This window comes from Meleagris gallopavo, chromosome 31 (assembly GCF_905368555.1).
Source record: "Meleagris gallopavo chromosome 31, MGAL_WU_HG_1.1, whole genome shotgun sequence".
NCBI classification, from domain to species: Eukaryota; Metazoa; Chordata; class Aves; order Galliformes; family Phasianidae; genus Meleagris; species Meleagris gallopavo.
In genome coordinates this window covers 1,015,455-1,038,775 of record NC_139434.1, presented here as the reverse complement: position 1 = coordinate 1,038,775, position 23,321 = coordinate 1,015,455, and the positions used below count along the sequence as shown (strand labels likewise).

At 55.8% G+C, this 23,321-nt stretch overlaps 2 protein-coding genes across 6 annotated transcripts; one reads left to right on the top strand and one right to left on the bottom strand.

Annotated features, from left to right (window-relative positions):
• Positions 1–78: 78 nt before the first annotated feature.
• Positions 79–6,328, bottom strand: PFKM (phosphofructokinase, muscle). 2 transcript variants are annotated; one of them, XM_085212292.1, is made up of 22 exons: positions 6,115–6,327; positions 5,325–5,398; positions 5,161–5,238; positions 4,753–4,942; positions 4,404–4,569; positions 4,262–4,306; positions 4,065–4,173; positions 3,671–3,766; positions 3,483–3,575; positions 3,275–3,400; positions 3,052–3,116; positions 2,883–2,946; positions 2,667–2,813; positions 2,214–2,284; positions 2,042–2,129; positions 1,820–1,972; positions 1,560–1,724; positions 1,329–1,390; positions 1,134–1,245; positions 948–1,047; positions 597–702; positions 79–519 (listed from the first exon to the last, which is right to left on the bottom strand). In XM_085212292.1, the coding sequence occupies exons 1-22, from the start codon at positions 6,203–6,205 to the stop codon at positions 372–374; spliced, it is 2,349 nt and encodes a 782-aa protein (XP_085068418.1). In that variant the 5' UTR covers positions 6,206–6,327; the 3' UTR covers positions 79–371. The 2 variants fall into 2 exon arrangements, with proteins under 2 accessions (XP_085068418.1, XP_085068417.1); XM_085212291.1 differs by having other exon boundaries at positions 1,820–2,129; positions 6,115–6,328.
• A 1,663-nt stretch (positions 6,329–7,991) lies between these two features.
• SENP1 (SUMO specific peptidase 1) lies at positions 7,992–22,774 on the top strand. 4 transcript variants are annotated; one of them, XR_014880257.1, is made up of 17 exons: positions 7,992–8,133; positions 8,434–8,623; positions 9,719–9,791; positions 9,918–10,077; positions 11,012–11,171; positions 11,380–11,483; positions 11,572–11,819; positions 11,964–12,018; positions 12,350–12,388; positions 12,474–12,558; positions 12,825–12,977; positions 13,195–13,326; positions 13,694–13,897; positions 14,766–14,845; positions 16,492–16,559; positions 19,957–20,041; positions 20,419–20,490. XR_014880257.1 is itself a non-coding variant. In XM_085212308.1 (17 exons), the coding sequence occupies exons 1-17, from the start codon at positions 8,018–8,020 to the stop codon at positions 21,125–21,127; spliced, it is 2,043 nt and encodes a 680-aa protein (XP_085068434.1). In that variant the 5' UTR covers positions 7,992–8,017; the 3' UTR covers positions 21,128–22,774. The 4 variants fall into 4 exon arrangements, 3 of the variants coding, with proteins under 3 accessions (XP_085068434.1, XP_085068433.1, XP_085068435.1); XM_085212308.1 differs by lacking the exon at positions 16,492–16,559 and adding an exon at positions 21,065–22,774 and having other exon boundaries at positions 20,419–20,514; XM_085212307.1 differs by lacking the exon at positions 16,492–16,559 and adding an exon at positions 20,615–21,032 and having other exon boundaries at positions 20,419–20,514.
• The last annotated feature ends 547 nt before the right edge of the window (positions 22,775–23,321 follow it).

Sequence of the window (23,321 nt, the reverse complement as noted above, 5' to 3'; positions counted from 1 at the left end):
TTGCGTTCCCAGGGCTGCGCGTGCGTGGCAGCCATGTGTGCTGCTGCTGGTGGGTGAGCGTGGAGAGTGTGAGCACAGTTTGTGTTTGTCACCACCACGGAGCGGTGCTGCTTTATTGAAGCGTCACAATTCTGTGTTTCAAACTAAAGTGATGCCCTACAGACCTGACCTTTGCTTTTAGGTCAATGCAACGTCCTGCCACAACGCGAGCCGCTCGCGGAACGCTTTTCTCTTTCAAAAGCCCATAAAACACCTGGCTGGATCTAAACCAGCCCAAAATTACACTGAGGAAACCCTCAGTTTTCGGCCAAACTGCTCTTTCAAGAAGATGCTGCGGGGGACTTGGGGAGGGTCGTTCAGAGGGTCCTCCCTCACATGTTGTACTCCTGCGAGACCCTCTTGTGCCTGACGTGCTCCATGAGCGCCTTCTCCGAGGTGTCCAGCTCGATGTTGTACTTGGCCAGGATCTTCAGGATGGGGCGCAGCTTCAGCCACCACTGTTCCTTGGGGATGCGGTGCCTGGGGGGTTGGAGAGAGGACGGTGTGAGCTCCTGTGCTCCTGTGGCAGTGCTGGGGAGGGGGTGGTGGGCACCTACTCGAAGTCTGTCTGCTCCTTGAGTTCAATGAGGGGCTGGAAGACCAGGCTGCGTTTGCGCATGCCCAGCAGGCACGCCGAGTCGGCTGTGTTGGCGAAGATGCGACCTGCAAGGAGCGCCCGGAATGGGCTCAGCATCACAGCCCCCCCGAGGGTGGGCAGCAGAAGCCAAGCCCACAGAGCACAGCAGTGCTTTGGTTTGAAATAGAGGAGCAGGAAGCGTGAGCATGCGTGCGTAGCTTGGGCAGGAGCTGAGGTTTGCTTTTGGTGATCTGCGGCGTGGCTGCAGGAAGGCGAGGGGGCTTTGCAAATGCAGATGGGAGCCCCCTGGTTATACCCCCACAGGACCCACCGTGCCGGGAGCACTCCTTGATCTTGCCAGTGATCCAAGCCACTGACTTGGCGCCCATTTTAGTGCCGAAATTCCTGTCGAAGGGGGTCGGGGTGCCGCCCTGTAGGGGGAGATGGCAGCAGGTGGGGGGGGAGCTGTGACCGAGGGGCTCCTTCCCGCTGCTGGGAGCTCACAGCACGGCCGTACCTGCTGCATGTGCCCCAGCACGTTCTTGCGGCAGTCGAAGATGCCTTTGCCCTCCTCTGTGTAGAGGTTGTAGATGAAGTCGGTGGTGTAGTTCTCATTGCAGTGCTCGTTCCTGGGTGAGGCAGCGGGGGCTCAGGGCGGCTCGAGCAGCCGATGGGCCCTTCCAGCCCCCCTCCTCCATGGCCCCATCCTTACCTGAGCACCAGCCCGCGCTTCACTGTCGTCTTCATCTTTTCGGTTAAGTGCTCCACGTTGATCTAAGGATGAGAAAAAGAGGTGTTTGAGGCTCGGCTTTTGGAAGTGCTGTGGGAATAAATGCAACACCCCCGTCCCTGCGGTGTTGCGGTGATGCTTGGTTGGAGGGGATGCAAGCAGGGATAAATGCAGCCCCCCCCCAGCCCCACGGCGATGCCGCTGGGTCCCCACCTGCAGGTCACGGATGCTGAAGTGCTCCTCGAAGATGTAGGCAGCGTCAGCACCGCCCGCCAGCCCCGCCATGGTGGCCAGGTACCCGCAGTAGCCGCCCATCGTCTCGATGATGAAGACGCGCCGCTTGGTCCCCGCTGCCGACTGCTTGATGCGGTCGCAGGTCTGTGGGGCAGGAGGGAAAGGTTTGGGTTGGGGGGGTGTTTAATTGTAAGCGGGGATCAGGGGCTGTGTGCCGCGGGGGGTCGCGGGAGCCGCACCGTGGTGATGGTGTTGAGGGCGGTGTCGGCGCCGATGCTGAAGTCAGAACCAGGGACGTTGTTGGAGACGGTGGCGGGGATGACGCAGATGGGGATGCAGAGCTCGTCAAACTTGGCTCTCCCTTCCATCAGCTCCAGGCTGCCCATGAAGGCCTGGGGGAATGGGGGGTAAGGGGCACGGCACCGGGAGGTGCCCCCGCAGCCCCACGCCACCCCACTCACCTCGAAGCCCCCGATGATGATCAGCCCGTGGATGCCGAAGGTGCTGATGGTGGCGCTGATTTCCTCAAAGTATTTCTTGGGCAAGGTCCTGGCCGAAGCGTGGGAGGGTAAAGCCTCCGGGGGTGGGCTTCGCTTGGGCCCCCGCACCCAGACTTCCACAGGACAGCGTTACCTCTTCGTCCCCAGTTTGGATCCCCCCAGACCTGTCCAGCCGCCAACCTTATCCCAGCTGCTCTCTTCCACCTGGCGGGAGTGGGGGGGTGGGGGAAAGCAGCAGTAAGAAAGTTGGGTTGAGGGGCAAAAGGTTTTGATGTGCACCACCCTCAGCACGCAGCACGTCGCTATCACGGTACCCCCATGCATGCAAGGCTGTGGGGTGTGTGAAGCCCCCCGCTGGGTAGGGATCCCCCTCCTGGGGGCTGCAGCTTTTAGGGCTGCAACTTTCCCTGTGCACCCCCATTCCTGTGCTTCCTCTTCCTTCATGAGCTCCCATCCCCACGCGTCCCCTTTCCCCACGTACCCCTATCCATACGCACCCCCTTTCCCCATGTATTTCCTTTCCCCATGCATCCCTTTTCCCCGTGCACCCCCTTCCCCCACCCCGTGCAGCCCCTTGCCCTCGCACTTTCCCATAGGCGAGCCCCTCGAAGCCGTCGTGCACCGCCAGCATCCTGTGCCCGTGGATGAGCCCGATCCTCACGGTGGAGCGCACGGCTGCGTTCATGCCGGCAGCCGGAGCGCCCACGTTGAGCACAGCCAACGTGTAACCGCTCTGTGGGGTGAGGGGACAGCGTCGGGGGGGCTCGGTGTGCCCCCTCCACACCCCATTCCACCTCCTTACCTTGGTGGAGGGTGGGCGGATGTGTGCCAGCAGCTTGTAGACGTTCCAGTTATTTTGGAAACTCCTGGGAAAGTGGGGAGGGAGAGGGAGGAAAAATAAGGGGATGAGGGAGTGCTGGGGATGGCTGCAGCCCCGTGACCCCAACGGGGGACGTGCCGTGGATGCTCACCGGCCCCGCAGTTTCACAGCGTCATCGAAGCGTTTCTCATTCATCGCCGTTGTCACATCTTTGGTCTGCAGAGAGCAGAGATGGACAGGTTTGCAGTGAACAAGTTTGCGCCGCGCTGGCTGGATTTGTGCTATGCCGGCCAGGTTTGCACTGCAGTGGCTGAGTTTGCACCGCAGCTCCACGTGCATCCCGGGCTGCTCCACGCCCCCCTCCCTGCACTCACCACCTGCACGCACTCCATGAGGGGCAGACGCACAGCCTGGTTCCCTGAGAGGCTGACGACGCAGGCGGGGGTATCGGGGGTCCCTTCCAGCAAGGCCATGACGGCTTCAACTCCCATCCTGCTGCCCTGCAGAGACAGGGACGGGGACGGGGACGTCACCACGGCCCTGCTCAGCTGGGATGGGCACAGGAGGGACGGAGCTGCCTACCAGGATGCGGTCGAAGGCGGAGGGCGTCCCACCGCGCTGCACGTGGCCCAGGATGGTGACGCGGGTGTCGTAGCCCAGACGCTTCACCACCAGCTGCAAGACAGCAGGGTTGGCGTGGGGATGGGGTGCCCAAACTCTGCTGGGACCAACAATGGGAGCAGAAATGGGGGTCTCCTCATCCCGCTCACATCTTTGACTTCGTCAGAGGTGATGGCCTTGCCGTGTCTGTCGATGGCGCCCTCGGCCACGATGATGATGTTCAGCCTTGAGCCACCCAAACGGGTCTGGGGGAGAAGGGGGTGACAATGGGAACAGGGGTGTGGATCAGGATGTGGATAGGGACAGAGACGGGGTCGGTGACAGAGATGGGGACAGAACAGGGAGAGGAAAGGAGATGAAGATGGGGACAGTGATGGGAACGGAGATGGGGATAGGGACAAAATAGGGACAGGGAAGGAAACGGGGATGATGTCCAAGATGGGTTCAAAACAGGAATGGGGATGGAGATGAGGATGGGGACGAGGACAGGGATAAAGTGGGGATGGGGACAGGCACAGGGCACGCCACTGCAGCCCGCCCCACCTCTGTGAGCCTTCGGCACAAGTGGTCCTCCCAGCCATCCTCAGGGGGGGACTCGGGGATGAAGACCCAGTCAGCACCGCAGGCCAGGGAGGTGATGAGAGCCAGGTAGCTGGGGGTGCAGAAAAAGAGGCCGTGTGGGGCTTTTCCCTTCCCGTTTCGTCAGGAGGCAGACCCTGGTGGCAGCGCTGGGGACGTACCCGCAGTGACGACCCATCACTTCCAGCACAAACGTCCGCTGGTGGCTGCAGGAGATGCAGAGCTCAGTGACACCCCATGGAGAGAGCAGGGACGCAGGTGCCCAGTTCCCTGAGGTGTGGGGTGGGGATGTCCCTGCGTCACCTCTGGGCCGTGGTGGTGATGGCGTCCACGATCTCCATGATGCGGTGCAGCGCTGAGTCGGTGCCGATGGTCATGTCGGTGCCGCAGAAGTCGTTGTCGATGGAGCCCACCATGCCCACGATGTTCAGGTAGCTCGACTTCTTCGCCTCCTCCGCCGTGATCCCCCCTAAAAAAGGGCAAGTGGGTTGGGAAGCCCCCTTCCCACTGCGTCCCCCCACCAAACATCCTTTTGGGACAAAACTGCCCCCAAATCCTGCTATTTCCAGTGGGGAAAAGCCACGTTTTGGTGCAAAATGTGCTTAAAGCAAGGCTCAACAGGGGGAAATTTTCTGGGGGGGGGAGACCGTACCCGTTTTCAGCAGCTCGGCCAGGAGGCTGCTCCATTCGGCACGGAAGGTGTCAGCACCGGTGAGGCTGCCGTCGCCGCCGATGACGCAGAGGTTGGTGATGCCGCGCTTCACCAGATTGCGGGCGGCTTTCAGGCGTCCTTCGCGCGTCCGGAAGTCCTGGCAGCGGGCGCTGCCGATGACCGTCCCACCCTGTGGGCAAAGCCCCCCCCCCACACAAACAAAATGGGCACCCGCACCCCGAAATGGGCGCCGTGCCCCCGCCAGCAAGCGGCTCCGGTTTCGGGTTATTTTCAGGCTCAGCCCTTTGCCCCCACGGCATTGGGTTACAGCAGAGAAGGTCAGGGTGGCAGCACCCTGTGCCCCCCCCTTCCCCCCCCGGTGTCACCACCCTCCCCCTCCAGGCTCACCAACTGCAGCATCATGGAGACGCTCTCCCACGTGGCCTCTTTGATGTTGTCCCCGCCATCCACCAGCCCCTGGTAGCCCTGTTGAGGGGGAGACGGTGGTGGTGACACCGGGTCCCCGTGGGCTTCGGAGGGGGGGGGGTGGGATCCAGGTGGGGGGCACCAACCTCATGCACGAAGTAGACTTTGGCACCGGTGTAAATGCCCACCCGCACCACGGCGCGGACGGCCGCATTCATGCCTGCAGGAAGAGGAGAGCGTCACCGCTGTCCCCAAACCATAGAGAACCCCAAAAGCCATCATGTCCCCCCCCTCCTCCCCGACTCCAAGCTTGCACAACTCCCGGTGTGCGTCGTCCCCCCCAGCCCCCACCACCAGCACGGATCTGGCCCCGCAGCTGCGGGTTATTTTTGCCCTGCTGACATTTAGGGTGCCGAGGCCGCGTGACGCCGTGACGGGGACAGCTGGTGACACGGCGTGGTGGCGGTGAAGCAAAACAGCCCCCGAGCCCTGAGCTCCCCGTCCCCAGGGCCTGCAGGCAGAAAGCAAAGATTGGGCTCAATCTGGGTGTTTTGGGGCAAAATCTTGTCGCTTTTTAGTGCTTTCCTTCACGCTGCCCAAAAGTCCAAAATTTTGTCTTCCTTTCCCCTTCCCTCTGCCCCTACTTACAGCAAATTGTCACTGGAATATGTCACTGTAAATTATTACTGCAAATCATTATTGGAAAAATCGGTATTGCACGTTATTCCAAAGCGACAGCTGAAATAAAATCCCTCCTGGCCCCCACACAACACCACAAGGAGCCCCCCAAAAAAAGACATGGAACAAACACACCTCGCAAGGAAACACAACTAGCAACAAGCAGCAAGGTTCAAGAACATGCAAGCCCCATTTTTGCTTGTTTTACCCCCAAAGCAATCCCACGGGGTGGGTTTTGGGGGACAGGACACTCCTTACCCTGTGCGTCCCCTCCTGAGGTGAGGACAGCGATGGCTTTGCCAGCACCCATGTGCTCCCTGTTCCCGCAATGCTTCGGGGGCTGCGCCATCTTCTTGGCTGAAAAAGAGGGAAATGGGGCAAAAAAAAAAAAAACAATGGGGGGGCTGGGGGCGAGGTGGCGGCGGAGTGGCACCGAGCACAGCCCCGGTGTCACACCACAAAGTGACACCAACCGCTGCGTCAGCTCCTAAATCAGGCTCCAGGAGGGAGGGACGGCCCTGGGGGTGGCCCCTGCTCAGCCCTGAAGGCGTTAGGGAAAGGAGGGGGGGGACACGGCCCTGGGTTGTCCCCAGCCCCCCCCCCCCCATTCCAGTGCCGCCACTGGGGCTGTTTTGATGGGAAATGGGGGAGAGGGGGGAAGATTTCCGAGGCCTGGTGGGGTTGGGGAGGAAAGTGAGGCATGGAGGTGGCACCCCTCGTGGGCACGGAGGCCTGGGGGGGATGGCGTCCCCAGGGGAGGTGGCCCTGCTTGTCTGTACTCCCTGCTGGTCCCACACTATCCTCCTTATGATCCCAGTCCGTATTCCTTTTCTGGCCTCAGACTGGCCCCTCACTGGTCCCAGTCCCTATTCCCTACTGGTCCCAGTCCGCACTCCTTTCTGATCCCAGCCTCTATTCCCTTCTTTGTTCCAGTCCCTATTCCCTCACTGGTCCCAGTCCTATTCCCTCGTTGATTCCAGTTCCTGCTTCCCACTGATCCCAGCCCGCGCTCCCTAACGCCTCCAGTTCCAGTCTCTATTCCCACACAACTCCCAGGCTCTGTTCCTTTCCCGGTCCCACTCCGTGCTCCTCGCTGCTCCGTCCGTTCCCTCACTGCTCCCAGCCCGTTCCGTCACCCCAGCCGCTGCCCCGGGCCGCCCCGCCGCTCTCGGGCGCTGACCTGGCGGCAGGAGGGTGAGGAGGACGAGGAGGGCAGCGAGGCCGAGAGCGGCCGAGGCCAGGAGGGAGAGCTCGGGGAGAGCGCCCATGGCCGCGGGGCTGTAAGGCGATCGCCTGTAACGGGATCGGCCGTAACCGGAGCGGCTGTAACGGGATCGGCTGCGGGGATCGGCTATAACGGGACGGCTGTGAGGGGATCATGGGCTATAACGGGACGGAGCGCGCCGGGCCCTCCCCGTCCCCATGTGATCCCGGCCCCAACGGCAGCCCGTGGGCCGGCACTGCCGACACCGCGCTGCCCGTGGGTGCGAACCAGCCCTGCAGTGCGGCGCTGCCCCGCACGGCGGTCTCCATCGGGTGCCCCCTCAGAGGCTCCCCCACAAGAGATGCCCCCATAGGCCCTATAGACCCCCGTAAGCCCTCATAGGCCCCCATTGTCCCCCAAAGGCCCCATAGACCCCCTTGGCCCCCCATAGACCCCCCACAGACCCCCATAAGCCCTCATAGGCCCCCATTGGCCTCCATAGACCCCCATATGCCCCATAGACCCCCATGGGCTCCCATAGACCCCCATAAGCCCCCATAGGCCCCATAGACCCCCATGGGCTCCCATAGACCCCCATAGGTCCCCATAAGCCTCCATAGACCCCCATAAGTCCCCACAGGCCTCCATTGGCCCCCACAGGCCGCATAGACCCCCATAGGCTCCCACAGACCCCCATAGGCTCCCACAGACCCCCATAGGTCCCCATAGGCCCCATAGACCCCCACAGGCCCCCGTAGACTCCCATAGACCCCCATAGGTTCCCATACCCCCCCCCCCCCACATAGGCTGTCTCCCGCCATCGGGCGCTCCCACAGCTCCTCCATGCCCCCCCCATCCCGTACACCGCCCCCCCCAAGGCCTCCCCTCCCCCTCCAGGCCGCCAGGGGGTGCTCTCTGCCGCCCGCCAGAGAGCGCGCGAGCGGCTTCCGCCACATCATGGCGTCACTTCCGGCGGCGCCAACTTCCCCTTCCGTCCGCCTCGTTGCCGGCAGCTGCCGTTGCAGCCGTTGCCGCCAAACCCGGGAAACGCGCGCGCGTTGGGGCCGCTTCCGGTAAGAGCAGGCGGGGGACGAGTGAAGGAGCGGCCTGGGCTCGGGGCTGCGCCTCGGCTCCTTCCGGCGGGCGGCGGGATCCGCGCCTCCCGGTACCCGAGCCCCCCCGGGCCCGTGGCCCCGGTAACCCGGCCTGCAGCCGCGCGGCCTCTCCGTGCAGCCGAACCGCGGAACCCCGCTCGCCCCGGGGCCGCTCCTCTGCTCGGGGCTCCGGCCGTTTCCCCTCGCCGTTTCCCGCTGTTGGGTGCGAGGTCTGCCGGGGACGCTCCGTTTTCCGCAGCGTTTCCTTTGCTCCTAAAGGAAATCCCGATCCCAGGGCAGAAGCCGCCCCGCTCCGCAGCCTCCGGACGCTGCACCGACCCCACATGGCCGCGCGGACCCGATGAGGATGGAGACCCGGGACTCCGCCGGCCGCGGCTCGGGGTTCAAGGCCTTCCCCCTGCCGCCCCGGGCCGGGCTGAGGGACGCGCTCTGCCCGCCCGACACCAAGGTTGGCAGCGCTCCGTGCCCCGCGGCTCCAAAGAGGGAGGGAGGGGGGGCCTTTTATGTGTCCGGTGGGGTTCTGGGCTCGGTTCTGGGTTCTGCGGTGTGAAACGGGCGCTGAGGTCTTTGGAAGGTTCCAGAGGAAGGTAACAGTGTGGAAGTCAGGCTGTTTGATAAACGTGGCTGTTTGATAAGCGTGGTCTGTAACGATGCTGGGGTTGTGTAGAATGGAGGGGAGGGGACTGAGGGGTGACTTCACTGCTCTCTGCTGTGCCCCGAGGAGGGGAATGGGGAGGCAGGTGCTCATCTCCTTTGGTGAGTGGTGACAGAACGTGGGAGAGGAACAGGGCTGTGCTGGGGGGTTCTGACTGTACTGAAGGAAAACCTCTTTACCATGAGGGAGGTCAGACGCTGGGATAAGCTTCCCAGGGAGGCGAGTGATGCCCTGTGCCTGACAGTGCTTGGGACACATTTGCACGATGCTCTCAGTCATAGTGCAGAACTTTAGGTTAGTTGTCAAGGAGCCAGGCAGCCGTGCTCCATTTTTGTAGCTCCTTTGCAACAGGACACTTTTGCTTTATTCAAAAGCAGTGGGGCATTTCAAGCAGCAGTCACACCAAGTGCCTGGTGTTCCTAACACTGAATGCTTCCTGAGCAGAGGCGTGCTGCAAGACCCCTGTTTGTGCTAATTGCTGATTAGCATCCTAAGCAAAGATCGAAGTTTGTTGGTGAAATTTGCACTGGGTCTTTATGTGCCTGTGGGCCTGTTGTGCCTTGATGAGTTGGCCAGAGGCAGCGTAGCCTGGAGGCTGTTTTTTTTTTTTTTTTTTGCCCTGTAGTAATGTGGAAATGATGTTTGTTTTTTCTCTTTTCATGGAAAGTGAGATCACACGGGGCAGAGGGGATTTTAGAGGGAGAAGGGAGGCTCGTTAGCACCTTTCCAACAACGTGCTGTGTTGTCAGGCTGACACAGGTGTTTTCTGGTACCTTTCTATCAGCAATTACTAATGATAGCTAGGTGGTGGAGGGACAGGAACTGCCTGGGGTTTAAAATTCAGAGCTGTGCACTTTTCTAATAAAAACCTGCAATCTCTCCCCGCAGTTTTTACCAAACAAGACCAGCAGCTTTGCTTGCCCAGCTGGAAATGCCTCATGCGCTCTCAATTTCAGCCAAGGTAAGATACTCTCTTTTTTTCCCCCTTAAGTGTTTTTTATTTTTTTTTCCCCTGTTTCCTCCTCACAGCAACACAGGTAGGGAGACATTCCTCTTTATTAACAGCTGCCTCATTTCTCACTTGCAGAAGTCCCGTGCCCTGAGACCTACCGGACAGCAGGAGAGCCACAGGGGTTTGGGTGCAGCACCAACGGGCAGTGGAGGGGTCTGGTGCCCACCCCAAGTGCTGCGCTGCCAAAGCTGAGGCTGAGCCGTGGCTCTTACCTCGAGGCTCGCAAAAACCCCAGGTGTGTGAGGGCTGTTCTGCATCCACCTTCACCCACAGGGTGGGTGTTTTCCACACGCAGCTGGCAGAGAAATTCCATTCTTGTGGGGGGAAAAAAATAACGGGTTGTGCTTTGACCAACCAAGGAAACCTCTTCTGACCTCTCAGCAGGAGGTGTTTGCTGCAGATCAGAAGCAGCACAGAGGCTCAGATGTTTGTGAGGCTCTTCCCAGCAGTGGGTGTGATGGAGGAGGGAAAATGGGGGTTTGGAGAGTAACCTTGGTGTACCGAAAGAGGTTATGCTGCTGGGAAGCCAGGAGGGACGTGGCATGATGTGGTTCTGTCCTGCTTAGTGCGTGTGATGCAGGAGCTTTGTGTGCAGCTGCCTGTAAAGGAGTTTTTCCCCAGTAGGGCAGTGCCTTTCCAATCAGTGCAAATCTTACTCCTCTGGAAAATCCCTGTAATGGAGAATGTTTATAAAATTAATTTCAGTGGGATAAATTCCAAATCAACCCAGAGATTTTGAACGGGCTGTGAAGTGAGCCTGACCCGTGGGAGTGGGGGAGAATCGAGGTGAGAGAAGAGCATCAGTTTCTGTAAAAGAGAATGCAGAGGTTTTTCTCAAGGCGAGATTCAGCCATTTTGTGGATGTGGATGGGAAGAGGGGGAGCTGTTGGATCTGGCGGGAAGGTCTTGCTCGGGGTTTCCAGGCTGTGCTTCCTCGGCCTCGCAGTGCCACCTGCCGGCATCTGCCCGGCTGCACAATCTGGCATCTGTGCCTTTGGATCGAGCTGATGGAGAGCCAGGCTTCAGTGCTAAAAACTCAAATAAAATACTAATTTCTGATCCGAGTTGGATAACTCGGTTCTCGACTGATTTTGAGGGATGGGGGAGAATGAGGTTACGGACTCGAGCAAGCATGAAACCAAAGGAACCTGTTTTGTTTCTCCTCGCAGTGGGACCTCCAACAGTTTTGTAGGGAAGTCCAACCACCATTGCCATGGGTCAGCGTTTCCAATCAAACCTGCCCAGAGCCCTTCCTGGAGCGGGCCGTGCCGCCGCAGCCTGCTCAGCCCAAAGAAAACTCCACGGCGCTTCATCAGCACTGCGGAGGAGGTAAAAGCAAAGGTTGGGTGGGTGGGAGGCTCCTCAGTGGCTGGCTCCATCTGAGCTGGTTGCTTCTGAGCATCGCAAAGAGCTCGAGGCGGGTCTGCCTTGTGCTGGATTCTCTCCCCCCGTCTGACAGAACAAGAGCGTTTCGACTTCCTCGTGCGTGGTGTCTTTGTTTAAACCGTGGTAGAGTACTCTGGTTGTTTCTCTGCAGACTGTTCGAGAGGAAGAGCGAGAGATCTACAGGCAGTTGCTTCAGATGGTCACAGGAAAGCAGTTTTCTACGTCCAAGCCCTCTTCGCTTTTCCCCTTCCATCTGTGAGTTATGTAAAATGCTCATTTCCAGCACAGAGTACGTATTCTCTATGCATGCATTCTCTGGGAACTAACTTTCTATTGTTCCTAGGTCCAGGTGCTCAAATTCCAGCAAAACTGTATTGAAAGAAACTCCCAGCAAGAACTCGAAGCTGTTTGAAGCTCACAGCATTGCACCAGCCAGCTCAGCAACCAGCATTCTCGGGGCGCAGGAGCAGCCATCGCACAAACCACCGCTCTACTCCACGCCCAGCTATCCCTCCAATATCTTCGAGTCCCATAACTCCACAGCCCAGCATCAGCAAGAAAATCTACCAGCATCCAACACTCAGTCTGAAGGTAAAAACCAAGAGCAAACAAGCAGTCAAATGTATGTGGTGAAAGCACTTATTCTCTCCTTCTCTGTACTTGGGCTTCAGCACAGTTTGGTAACTCGGTAGTAATTGTAAGAATAACAATATTCCTCAATTTTGTCCTCTGTAGGATCAGACTCGGTCATTTTGCTCAAAGTAAAGGATTCCAGAACCTCAGCTCCAAGGTGAGAGGCTGTAAATTGCATCTAGAGCAAACAAGGGCAGGGGGAAGTTCACAAAGTCTTTTTTGGTTTCACTGAGAGGTGAGATTGCAGATGAACTGTGACTTTGTGAATGCTTCACAAAGGGAGAGCAGTTTGCCATAGATACCAGCGCTGGAGAGTGATGCATCAATCTCTTTCTGGAGACCGGGATGCAAATCGCTGTCAGATCTGTCTGTAGCTCTTATCACTCTTAGAATAAAGATGTCCTCAGATATTACTCACAAATTGGTTTTCAGGCAATTACTTTCCATGCAAAGGAGAATGCTTACGCGTGTCCTTCTCCCCTTTCTAGCCTCCCGTTCTTCCAGGCAGAACTATGGATCAAGGAATTGTAAGTAGATGTTTTCTGCTTTGTTTTCCTGTCACAAGTGCTCGTGTATTTCTAAATGCTGCCTTGTTCAAACTGTGCTTTTCAGGACCAGCGTCTACGACTCGCGAGCTCGGGAGAGGTGGCGGCAGATTGAGGAGCAGAAAGCTCTGGCCTTACAGCTGCAGAGCCAGGTGAGAGAACAGTTACTGAATGAGCAGTCTCTGAGTCAGAACTTCAAACCACAGAGTAGTAAGCTGATAGGGAAGAGAATGGCAAAAATCTGCGCTCTCACATCCAGTGGCTTTGTTACTTCTCCTTGCTGTGGCAGTAGCACTGTGGCCAGGCTGGATGCTGCCCCTTTCTGCATCTCCTGGAACAATTGGCTCCACGAGGCTTCTTCACGAGCCCCATGGAGGTGGCTCCTTTCCTCTGTGTAATCCAGAGGTCTCCCCTTCAGCGTTTGCAGGAGCAGGAGCACTCGGTGCAGGACCTGGTGGATTTGAACCTTCGTGTGCCTCTTGAGAAGGAAATCCCAGTCACTGTGGTCCCAGAAAAGAAAGAGGGTGCCAAGTCAGCTGATGGTGAAGAGGAGTTCCCTGAAATCACAGAGGTAAATCTTTGTGTGGTGGACAGAGTCAGCCATCTGCGTGGATGTGCTTCTGAACACAGACATCATTTTCTGAGTCGCTGATAGCTGCGACCTTTTGTTGTGTGTTTTGCAGTGGGTTTATCCTTTGAGGAACAAAGAACAAATGGGGGGTTTGAATGTAGCCCTTGTGATGGCTACAGTAGGAGCTCTCCCTTCCAACTCTGTGTTCTCCCTCTAGGAAATGGAAAAGGAAATCAAGAATGTATTCCGAGGAGGAAATCAGGACGAGGTCCTCAGCGAAGCTTTTCGGTTAACGATCACCCGGAAAGACATTCAGACCCTCAATAATCTGAACTGGCTCAACGATGAGGTGAGCAGTCTGTGCTGTGCCACTGGGACTTGGTTTAAAGTGGTTTGAAGTGAGCAGATGTCTGCCCTCTCCTTGCCTGAGGAAGTCAGAATGGGACAACAGTGCTGTGCTTTGTGCTCAGGAGAAATCCCCGTGTAGAGCAGGCACTTGTAAAAATAGTAATAGTGGGGTGGGAAGAATTGGCAATGGATGCCATCAGGGCAGAACTTGTAAAGCTTAATCTTAGGGGCACTGTGTGCTTAAATATTTCTGGATTTTTTTTTTTTGAAAGGTTTCAAGTGTTTGAGCTGCTGTAAATCCTGGCAGAGGCAGTTCTACAGTGTGGCAGTGGAGGTGAAAATAATTCTTTTTTTTTTCCCCCCCCCAGATAATTAATTTCTATATGAATTTGCTGATGGAGCGGAGCAAAGAAAAGGGTTTACCAGCAGTTCATGCATTCAATACTTTCTTCTTCACCAAATTGAAAACAGCGGGGTACCAAGCTGTGAAAAGATGGACTAAAAAAGTGGATATCTTCTCAGTGGATCTCCTCTTGGTGCCTATTCATCTGGGAGTGCACTGGTGCCTAGCAGTGAGTGCTTCTGTTACGGAGCAGACCGTCCTAAAAAGTCACCTGTGACTGAATCACAGCATTTCATGGCTCTGCAGGGAGGGGTTTGGGTGTGGGGAGGGGGAAGATGCACATTCATGGCTAAAAGCAGAACACAAAGGGAGGAGGGAGAAGGGAGCTGCAGGTTTGCTGTCTGTCTTGTCTTTGACTTTAGTCTTCAAGAAGGAAAAAAAAAAAAGCTGTGAGGTTCACATCAGGTTGTTGCCTGCTCTCTGGGGAAGGATCTCATTTCCACGTTCCCACAATTTGCCTTTAGAGGCACTGCTGTGGGATGGCTTCAGAAAGATGCAGACAAACGATAGGGTGCAGCTTTTTGTGCCTCCTGCCCCGGTGTGTTACGTCCCTTCTCGTGGCACCTGGGCAGTGCTGGATCACGTGTGGCCTCTCAGATTCCTTCTGCTTCATCCCTTCGACCCTCAGGCCCAGCAGGGGTGGGTGGTGTGAAAATGGAACGTGGGGCCACAAGGCACAGAGCTCAGCGCACAGACGTCAGGTGGGGCAGAGCCTTCTGTAAGCAGATCTGTCGGTCTGCTGCTGGGACAGTGCAGATAACAGTGCTCTTGTGTTCGACTGGGCTGCTCTGAGGAGAGCCTGACGGAGAGATCTGAGTGCTGAAATAACCTGGTAGCACAGGGAGGTCTGGGGGGCTGTGGCGTGCCGAGGAAGTTGCAAACGAAGTCGCAAACGAAGTTACAAACCCTTCAATGCTCTGAAGTGGTTTTAAACTTCCTTTTAACAAAGGCTTTGGCTCACAAAGCATCCGTCCTGGCATAGGGGCGAGCTTCTTGTCTTCTGCATTGCTAATTCTGTAACGAATCTCTCTGTGTAGGTGGTCGATTTCAGGAAAAAGACCATCACCTACTACGACTCCATGGGTGGAATTAACAGCGAAGCCTGCAGGATACTGTTGTGAGTAACACTTGAGTTGTACCTGTTAAAATCCAGGTGGCTCCTTGGTGTGCACAGGTTGCAAAGCGCCGGCTGGTGTGTGGGAGCAGTCCCTGTCTGGGCCTGAGAGGGGGAGTGAGGAGCGTTCTGGTTCTCTTGCTTGGTTTCACCACGCACTGCTGATGCATCCCCGTTACAAAGTTGGTCTGCAAGAGAGTCCTGCATAGATTCTGTCTTTGCAGAAAATCCCTCAGTGAGCCTGCTGTTCCTTGTGCAGGTATAAACAGGTGTCAGACCCGTTCTGTTAAGGGCATCATGCGCTGCCAGCCTTCCTGGGCATCATCTTTAGGCGGAAACCAATGTCTCAGACCCTGAGGATCAGAGGTCCTGCAGCTGCTGGAAGAAGTGGCATCTTCCAGCCATTCCACAGCTGGAGACTTTTCCTCTCTGTGGCAAAGAACAGCTCAGTAATTTGGCCCTTTGTTTCAAGGAGCTCCTGAAGAAGCACAGTGGTGCTGTAGGGCGCGGGAGAGTCTCGGATCAGAACGTGGATGAAGGTTTGTGCAGATCTGAGCTCCACCAGGACACCCCGTGCCTCCAAATGGGGCTGGATGGCAGCTGCTCTTCTTGAGTTCAGACCCCAGGGGTCTTGCTTTCACCCTCCCAGGCAATGCTGTGGGTGGGAGTGAAGCTGGCTCCTGGCTCTGCTGACCTCTCGTAGAGGAGAGGTGCTTGCCTGGCTAATTCAGAACTGGGCAGCTTGGTGCTGCGTTTTCCCATCTTTGGAAGCAGTTGTTGGGAGCACGCTAAAAATGAGCTGCTCCTCCCAGGGGAGGAAAAAGGCCGTTTCCCTACGGCACGTTGTCATGCAGGGCCGTCAGGCTGATGCAAATCAGATTCCAAAGTGATTAATGAATCGCAGTTGCTGGCCCCTCTGTTTTTGCAGTGCTGACCCCGGGTCGTCCTTCAGTTCTGTTTCTCATCTCAGCTCTGATGTCGATTGGGAACCTGATCCCGAGTCTTCTGGCGTGAGGTTGAGTTTGTCAGCAGAGGTGCCACTCATTCAGTCGAGGAATGTTAATGATGATAAAGGCAGACAGGAGACAAATGCCATTTAATCACTTCCAGTCCATTTAGTGCCTTTTCCAGTTCAGGTGTTCTGCAGGCTGCACATACTGGGCTTATTTAAATAACTGTAAAAAATGGTTGTTTCCCGTTTTCTGCAGCGTTGTGTTGGTTTGAAGGGAGGAAATGGAAACGTATGAGATCTTTTGAAATGGCTCAGAGCAGTGTTTCCTAGCTTTGCTGTGTTCCTTGTACCTCTTTCTTCAACGTTTGTCTGAGAGTGATGCAAGCAGAGCTGGCCTGCCTTGGGGCAGGGATGATCTGGGTGAAATTGGCTCCTTTCAGCCCAAATTTCTTTGAGTCTGAGGAACAAAGCACGGACAGCTGGTGAGGCAAAGCACCTGGGAGGTGAGAGGGGGACGCAGGAGTCCCATCTGCAGTTCATTTAGGGGCCTGGGGTGAGGAGGCAAGTCTCCAAGCTGGCTGTAGTGAGCACCAGAGGATACGAGGTGTATGGTCCCGTGCAGGATCGGTGGTAGAGACCCAGGATTTCAGGTCACTGTTGCCCTGGACGTAATTGTTTTCCCTCTGTTTCCTTTTAGGAGGCTTTTATTGGTTGAATGCAGTGGGAGGATCACTCCGGGAAGAAGGGACGGAGGTCCTATTCATGGTTAGTGACCCTTTCATGCTTTCAATCTTTAGAGCTTCCTAAAGGTGGTGAGTGTCTCACAACTAGCCAGACCTTAGAGGGAAGTGGATGCAAACAATGCCCGCTGGGTGCTGCAGGGACTGCAGATGTTTGCAGCCTGGTAGCTGGGCCTTGCTGCTGTGCCTGGTTTGGCATCTGGGCTTTCACACAGCTTGGCTGTGAGTCCTGGAGAGAGTTTCCAGAAAGCTGCCCCTGCTTTGTCGGGGCTTTTCCTTGAGGAAAAGCAGCGTGTTGGCGCTGCTGGAAGGTCGTGCACTGGAGCAGATGTAAACCAACCTGTTACAGTCAGTTACTTGATTCTGCTGTACTGGTGCTGGAGGAGGAAGGCTTAAGGGGTAGAGCACGCAAAGCTGGTCCTGCCTGTGAAATCTTATCTCCTGCTAGCAGCAGCACTGGAAGTGCTCACCTTCGTGTGCCGTTTTCTTCAGGGCTTTTAGACATTTGCAGTTGTTGATTTCAATAATTCCTCGAGACACCTGCTCAGGATTTTGCGCGTGAGGTGTAGAGGGCAAAAATCCACCTTCAGGTTCAGGAAAATGAGATGAAAAGCCTGCGGTGTTTGATAGGGGGTGTCAGGCGTACTGGTTTCTGATTTGGCAAGTTAATCATGTTTAAAAGCCTTTTGTGTCAGGCTTCTCTCCTCGAGGTCTTCACCTGGCACAACGAAGTCCTGCCTCCCAGGGCAGGCTCACAGGTTGAAGCTGAGGCATTTTTCCTTCAGTTACCTCCTTAGGAAGTTGTTCAAGCTGTCACCCAGGCGGGATCAGCGCCGTGTGGTGATGCTCTCTGTTCCGTGTGCCTGCCAGCTTGCTGGAGGTTGCTTCTGGGAAGCAGCAGAGGTGATGGTCACAAGGAACTGTGAGCTGTGCTTGGCGGGTTGGTGCCTTGCTCTTTGAGAAGACAGCTCAGAACCTCCTGCTGCTCTGTGTGTGTTGGCAGTGGAGCTGTGGGTTTGTGATAGCTGCAGATAAAGCAGAAGGGGAGGCAGAAAGCACCGGATTGCCCAACCCACGCTGTGTAAATCTGACAGCTTTCTTCCCTCCGTGCCAGACGGAGTCTCGCGCTCAGCTCCATCCCTGCTCTGTGGGCAGCACTGCTCTGCACTCAGCATCCTGTGGTGCTCATCCCGGATCCCTGTGGGCTGCAGCCCTTCCCTGGGCTGTGCTGTGCTGCTCTTTGCTTTATCTGAGGATTTGAGCGGGTTCTGGTGGCAGGCAGTAACTGCCAGGATTTTTGTTCCTGTTCTGTTTTGAAGTGAGGCTGTTAATTAACATTTGTGCCGTGTTTGTGTTGTGGTTGCAGATATTCAGCTCACCCTTACTTTGAACTTGCTGCAAGGAGCTTCCTTTCTATCCACGAGGGTATTTTTGGGTGTGAGATATGGAGACTTGTAATGCTCAATGAAAGTTTTTCTGTTCTGGGATTTACCCCCTGCTGATGTTGTCTTGTCCAAACTGCAGCAGTCAAAGCAGCCCAGCAGAGCTTCCCCAGAGCAATTACAGCAGCTGCTGGCAGCCAGCAGCCCCTGTGCTGGGAAACTGGGCTCTGAGCGTGTGTCCAGCTAATGAGGGCTGATAGAAAACATTTGTCTGGACCTGATGGAGTCTTGGGGGATGGCTGGAAGGGAGGCTTCTCTTCTCGTCATTTTTACACCCAGCAAAACCTACTTCTGGCTCTTTTGTAGAGATGTGATGGTGAGAGAGGGGCTCTCCATGCTGTGTGGTTCTGCTGCTCTTTCTGTTGCTTCCTTCTGTGTCTCTGATGTGCCTGGGGTCAGCATCCTGCAGGGGGATGGTGGTGCTGAGCAGGTGGCAGCTCTGACCCTCGGGAGTGTGACTTCCCCAGCAGCTACACTAGCTTTGGAAGGGCTCATCTCAGGGCACTTCAGGCCTTCAGAGAGGTCTGCCCTCGTCTGTAAGTGCTTTTCCTCTGACTTGCCTAAAGCTTTCCTTGAGCCACGTGCGTATTCTTTTCCCTTTTTATTTGGAGCTGTGGAGCCAACGTGCCCAGCTTGCCCCCGCGTCTCTTGGGCTCATCTGTGGGCTGCGTGCCCCCCTTCTCCCATCTTGTTTTGGAGTTTTCTCGTGGTGAGATGGTTTATAGCCAAGTCTTTGGGGATCACGCTTCCAAAAGATGGCACATCTCCCCTCACTGGTGACCAAAGCCATGTCCGTGCCAGGTGGCTCTATTGCCCCCTCTGCTCCTTTCCAAGCTTCCTGATCACAGCAGCAGCAGTGAGAAGACTCTCAAATTGTTTTGAGAAGATGCCAAATAGAAACCAGGTGGTTTTCGCACATCATCTCAGTCCTTAACCAAGATGAAATGAGGGCATCTACAAACCTGAAAGCCACTTGTTGACGTGGCAGCCAACCTTTAGGCCCTGAAGAATACCTTGGGCCCAGCTCTTGAGGTCACCCAAGGAGACAATAGCGAACATTCGTGTCAGTGCCCTTCTTGAGCTCCCCTTCCATCCATCCCAGTAAAGGAAATGGCACAAGGTGTTTGTGTCTACGTGGGAAAGAGCAGAGCACACGTGAGGGGCTGTCTGAGAGCTGGCTGCGGGGGTCCTTGTGGCTGCATCCCTTCCCCTCCATTCTTAGACCTCATTTGAGAAAATCAGGGCTGCTGGGCTCATTTTTGTCTCTCAGCTCCTGATGTGTCTCTTCTTGAAAGCGCTCTCAGTTTGTCCCACCGTAGTGAGGAAAACCTCAGATCAGTGTCGGAAGGGAAACCAGGAGGAAGAGCTCTGGAAGAACATCTGCCAGCGTGTCCGACCTGCTGCCAGCCTGCAGAGCAGCTCCGTGCTGTGCTTTGGTGCCTCACACACAGGGCGATTGTTGCAGAGCTGCTGGGACGCTCTTATGGTTCTGACACATCTGCTGCCATCTCTGTTTCTGCGAAGCAAGATCCTCAAAAGATGAGAGGCAGCGACTCAGGACGTGTCGGAAGCCATCCCAGACGTCTCCTTGAGCACAAGGCTCCATTTGCAGAGTGCTGAGCAGCCCGGTGGCTGCTGAGCTTTGCTCTGCTCTGAGTCACCCTGCAATGAATTAGATTTGTGCTCCCTGGTTTATTTGTGGTTTTGACTCTCTGCTTGGCAGGTACTTGTTTTGGATGAGTTTTTGGGTTCTGCTCGGTCCTTCTTTGGACAGCCTCAAAGCCCGGGTCTACAGAGCCCTTATTAAAATGACCGATACCGAGAAGAAAATATTGGACTTCCATTTTGCATTAATTCTGCAAACATGGCAGAGGACACTTTAGGTAAACTGACATATAGCGTTCTGGCTAGTTCTGCCTGTTTTTCTAAATAAGCTTTTTTTTTTTTTTTTCTTTTTCTTTCATTCTCTCATTCCTACAGGCAGTACTTAAAACAGGAAAGCCTTGATAAGAAAAGGAAAGAATTCGACACCAACGGGTGGTCGTTGCTGAGTAAGAAGAGCCAGGTGGGTTTGTGCAGTCAAGGTGTGCGGAAGGGGTCTGGGTTGGTCCTTGCTTTTGTCCTTGGCTGCTTTTTCCTGGCAGATCTGTGCTCGTGGTAACTGTAGGGGGTGAGCAAATCACAGGTCTTCGATGGCAGGCTGCTCTGCTGCAGTTTCCCATCCAGCCCTGCGGGGAGGACATGGGGGGGAGCCCCAGCGCCCCTCCATTCCTGCTGCACGGGGCTCACCCACCCTCTTGTCCTCAGCTCCCGTTTGCTGTGCAGCTCCCACCTGCTCTTCGTTTGGGGGAGGCCCTTTGCTGGGAGCTGCTGGTTCTCCCAGCAGACAGGAGGGCTCCGACTCGAGGGCGCGATGCTCAGCTCTGTGTCCTCTCATTCCAGGAGATCCCACAGCAGATGAACGGCAGCGACTGCGGGATGTTTGCCTGCAAATACGCCGACTGCATTACCAAAGACAAACCCATCAACTTCACTCAGGTAATCCCCGCCCTGACGCGTGCCACGTGCTCGGGGTGCGTATTTGCACCCGTTCTGATGCTTCCAAATGCCTTTTGCTCCCTTCTCCCTTGGTTTGAAGCCCCCCAGTGGGGATCGAATTGCCATTCCTCGGAGCGGAGCCGACACGGGGCGCTGGGGCAGTTCTTCCTACCACGCCAAATTCCTCAAGAGCCCTCCTCATGTCTTCTCTTAAAACACGCAGCCACGTCACCGACGTCAGCCCATAATGGGTCCCAGTCATAGCTGTAATGAAAGCGGGTCATTGTAGCCTGAATCCGAAGGAATTTGGGATTACCTGATGTCAGCCCCCGTGGAGCATCCCCTGCATGAGTGTTTTGTGATCAGGGAATCTCACTGAAGCGATGTTAATTCTGAATTCTCATTCACCGCTTTGTTTTCAATAACCTCAAAGTCTCACCTCCCACCCCCCCCCCCCCCTCCAAGAAAGGCTTCCCCTACAAAAGCTGCCCCAGGAGATGCTGAGGATGCACTGATGTTTGTTTTCTTTGTCTTTTTTCCCCCTCCAAAGCAACACATGCCCTATTTCCGGAAGCGGATGGCCTGGGAAATCCTGCACCGCAAGCTGCTCTGATGCCCGGCGCCGCCTCGTGCGGCTGCCCCAGAAATGCCCCGCTGTGCTCTGCTCAGCCCAGGGCTCAAAGAAACAGCAAATGAACTCTGTTATTTTTGATAAAAACCACCGTTCACGGACCAATGCGCAATAGAAATGTTCAGAAGCACACTTGCCTTTTTTTTTTTTTTTTTTTTTTTTTTTTTGTATTTCGAGACCTATTTTTACAAGCATTTTCAGGTGCTGAGATTCAAGGGGGGCAGCTTTGGCCATGGGAGGAACTCCTCTCTTATTTTTCTGCTTTTTCAGCCCTTTTTGCAGCCAGCTTTGTGCTGATGGTGTGACTCTGGGGTGTGTGCTTGGGGGGGCAGGGGGGAGGAATTCGGGGGAGGAGAAAGCACTTATGTGGGTCCGGGTGCTCAGCACGCTCAGAGAGCTCTGCTCCCTTCTGAGTGATGTGGGCAAAAGTGTATTTGGGGCAGATGCAGGGAGGATTTGCCCTTAAAATCCAGTGTGAGGTGAGCAGCTTGGATCTCCATCTGTTAAAACAGGGAAGGGTTCAGCCCCTTTTTGCCAATGGAGGTGGCTCTGATCCGGAGCGTTTCTGCTGCATCTTCTCCCTCTGTGTTCCCCCCCCGTTGTGTTCTCACAGCCAGCGTTTTGTGGGGCAGCTCTGGGGGTGTCCTGAGTGGCTCTGCAGGAGCTGCTGGGGGCTCTGTGTGTCACTTCATTTTTGCAGAGCCACTTTTCTGCCCGTGGACCCCATCTCCCCATTGTGGAGCATCGACTGTTTACAGAAACTTCAGGTACACTTTTGACTGTAGAGTGAAGCCGACGCACCACCGGCTGCTTCTGCACATATATCTGTTTCCAGGCAGTTTTTCAGAGCAACAAAGAACAAAATCTGCACCATTCCCTTCTCCTCCTGGCGGGGGTTGAGGCTTTGCCACCTTTGTCCTCGCCCGGCAGCCCCGGCCCAGCAGAATGAATCGCTCCTCTCTCCCTGATATTTTGCACATGTTTCACCCGTGGTCGGGGGCGTTGGGGGGAGGAGGGGGGGGGGGCTGAATGCTGACAGCAGGGCAGAGGCTGCAGCGTTCAGCCGAGTGCTTCTCAAGGGATCCGTGGTGCTCGGAGCTGAGGCTCTGCATCCCCATCCAACCAGCGGGAGAAGGGAAACATTTAGAAGCACTCAAAGCAGCAGTTGGGACTGGGGGCCCTCGAGGCTCCTGGAGGTTTTGCTCCGATGGGCTGTGCTGATCCTTTCCCCTGTTTTAATTTATTCTCGGTGGCGATGTGGGAGGAAGCGGCGGTGCGTGCCAGGCTTCCCCTGCAGCTGCCCCTGGTTCTGTTCTCTCGTGTACATAACCTTTATAAGCCTAAGGAAAGAATGGAATAATGTCCACTTTTGTATTTTTGTCTCCAGATGTTGGGGGGGGGGGGGGGAGTAACGTTTTATACATTTTCTGTACCTGTAAGCAGTAGTTTTGTACAAAACTTCGCCCTCCTTCGCGCCTGCCAGGTTGTGTTCTTTGTACGCTGGTTTGGATCCTCCCTCTCCCCTCTGTGTGTTTTGTACCGAGTTCCATTTATTACCTTTTTCTATCTTTTACTGCAAGTAAAGATCTGAGAGGAGAAAAAAGAAAACAAAACCACCAAATCCAAAAACCTGTTTTCTTTCCTTCGTCTGCATCCGTGGTGCTGCCCTGTCCGCCCGCTGCAGGACGGGCTGCGAGCTCTGCTTTGGGGGGGAAGGCTGCTCTGCATCATTCACTTCTCGTTAAAATAAACCCTCTCAGCAGGTCGGGGCGCTGGGCAGACAGAGGCAGTTCAGTGCTCGGCGAGGCAGAGGGAGGAAACAGCCCCAGCTTTCTCTTAACGCTGCAGCGAATGGGAGCCGAAGGCCCTTTGCAGCTCGTGCTGAGCTCCCTCCGCTCTCATTTCGGAGGCTCTCAGTTCTTCCCCCCTTTCCAGAAGTGCAGTTTGTGGCCCGAGCTCAACGCTGCCCTTTGTTTTCCTTCCGAAAAAGCCACGGAGGGAGCGCTCTGTCAAAGGGGGTCTGTGCCCTCCGCGTCCCACTGCTGCCCCAGCCTCTGCGGCCACCAAAAATGCATTCAGCATTTATCCCTGCCTTATTAATAGAATAAATCACGTCGCCCGCCCGTCCCCAGCTGGGGATTTTCAGGTCATATTGACTTTTTCCTCCTTCCTCCAT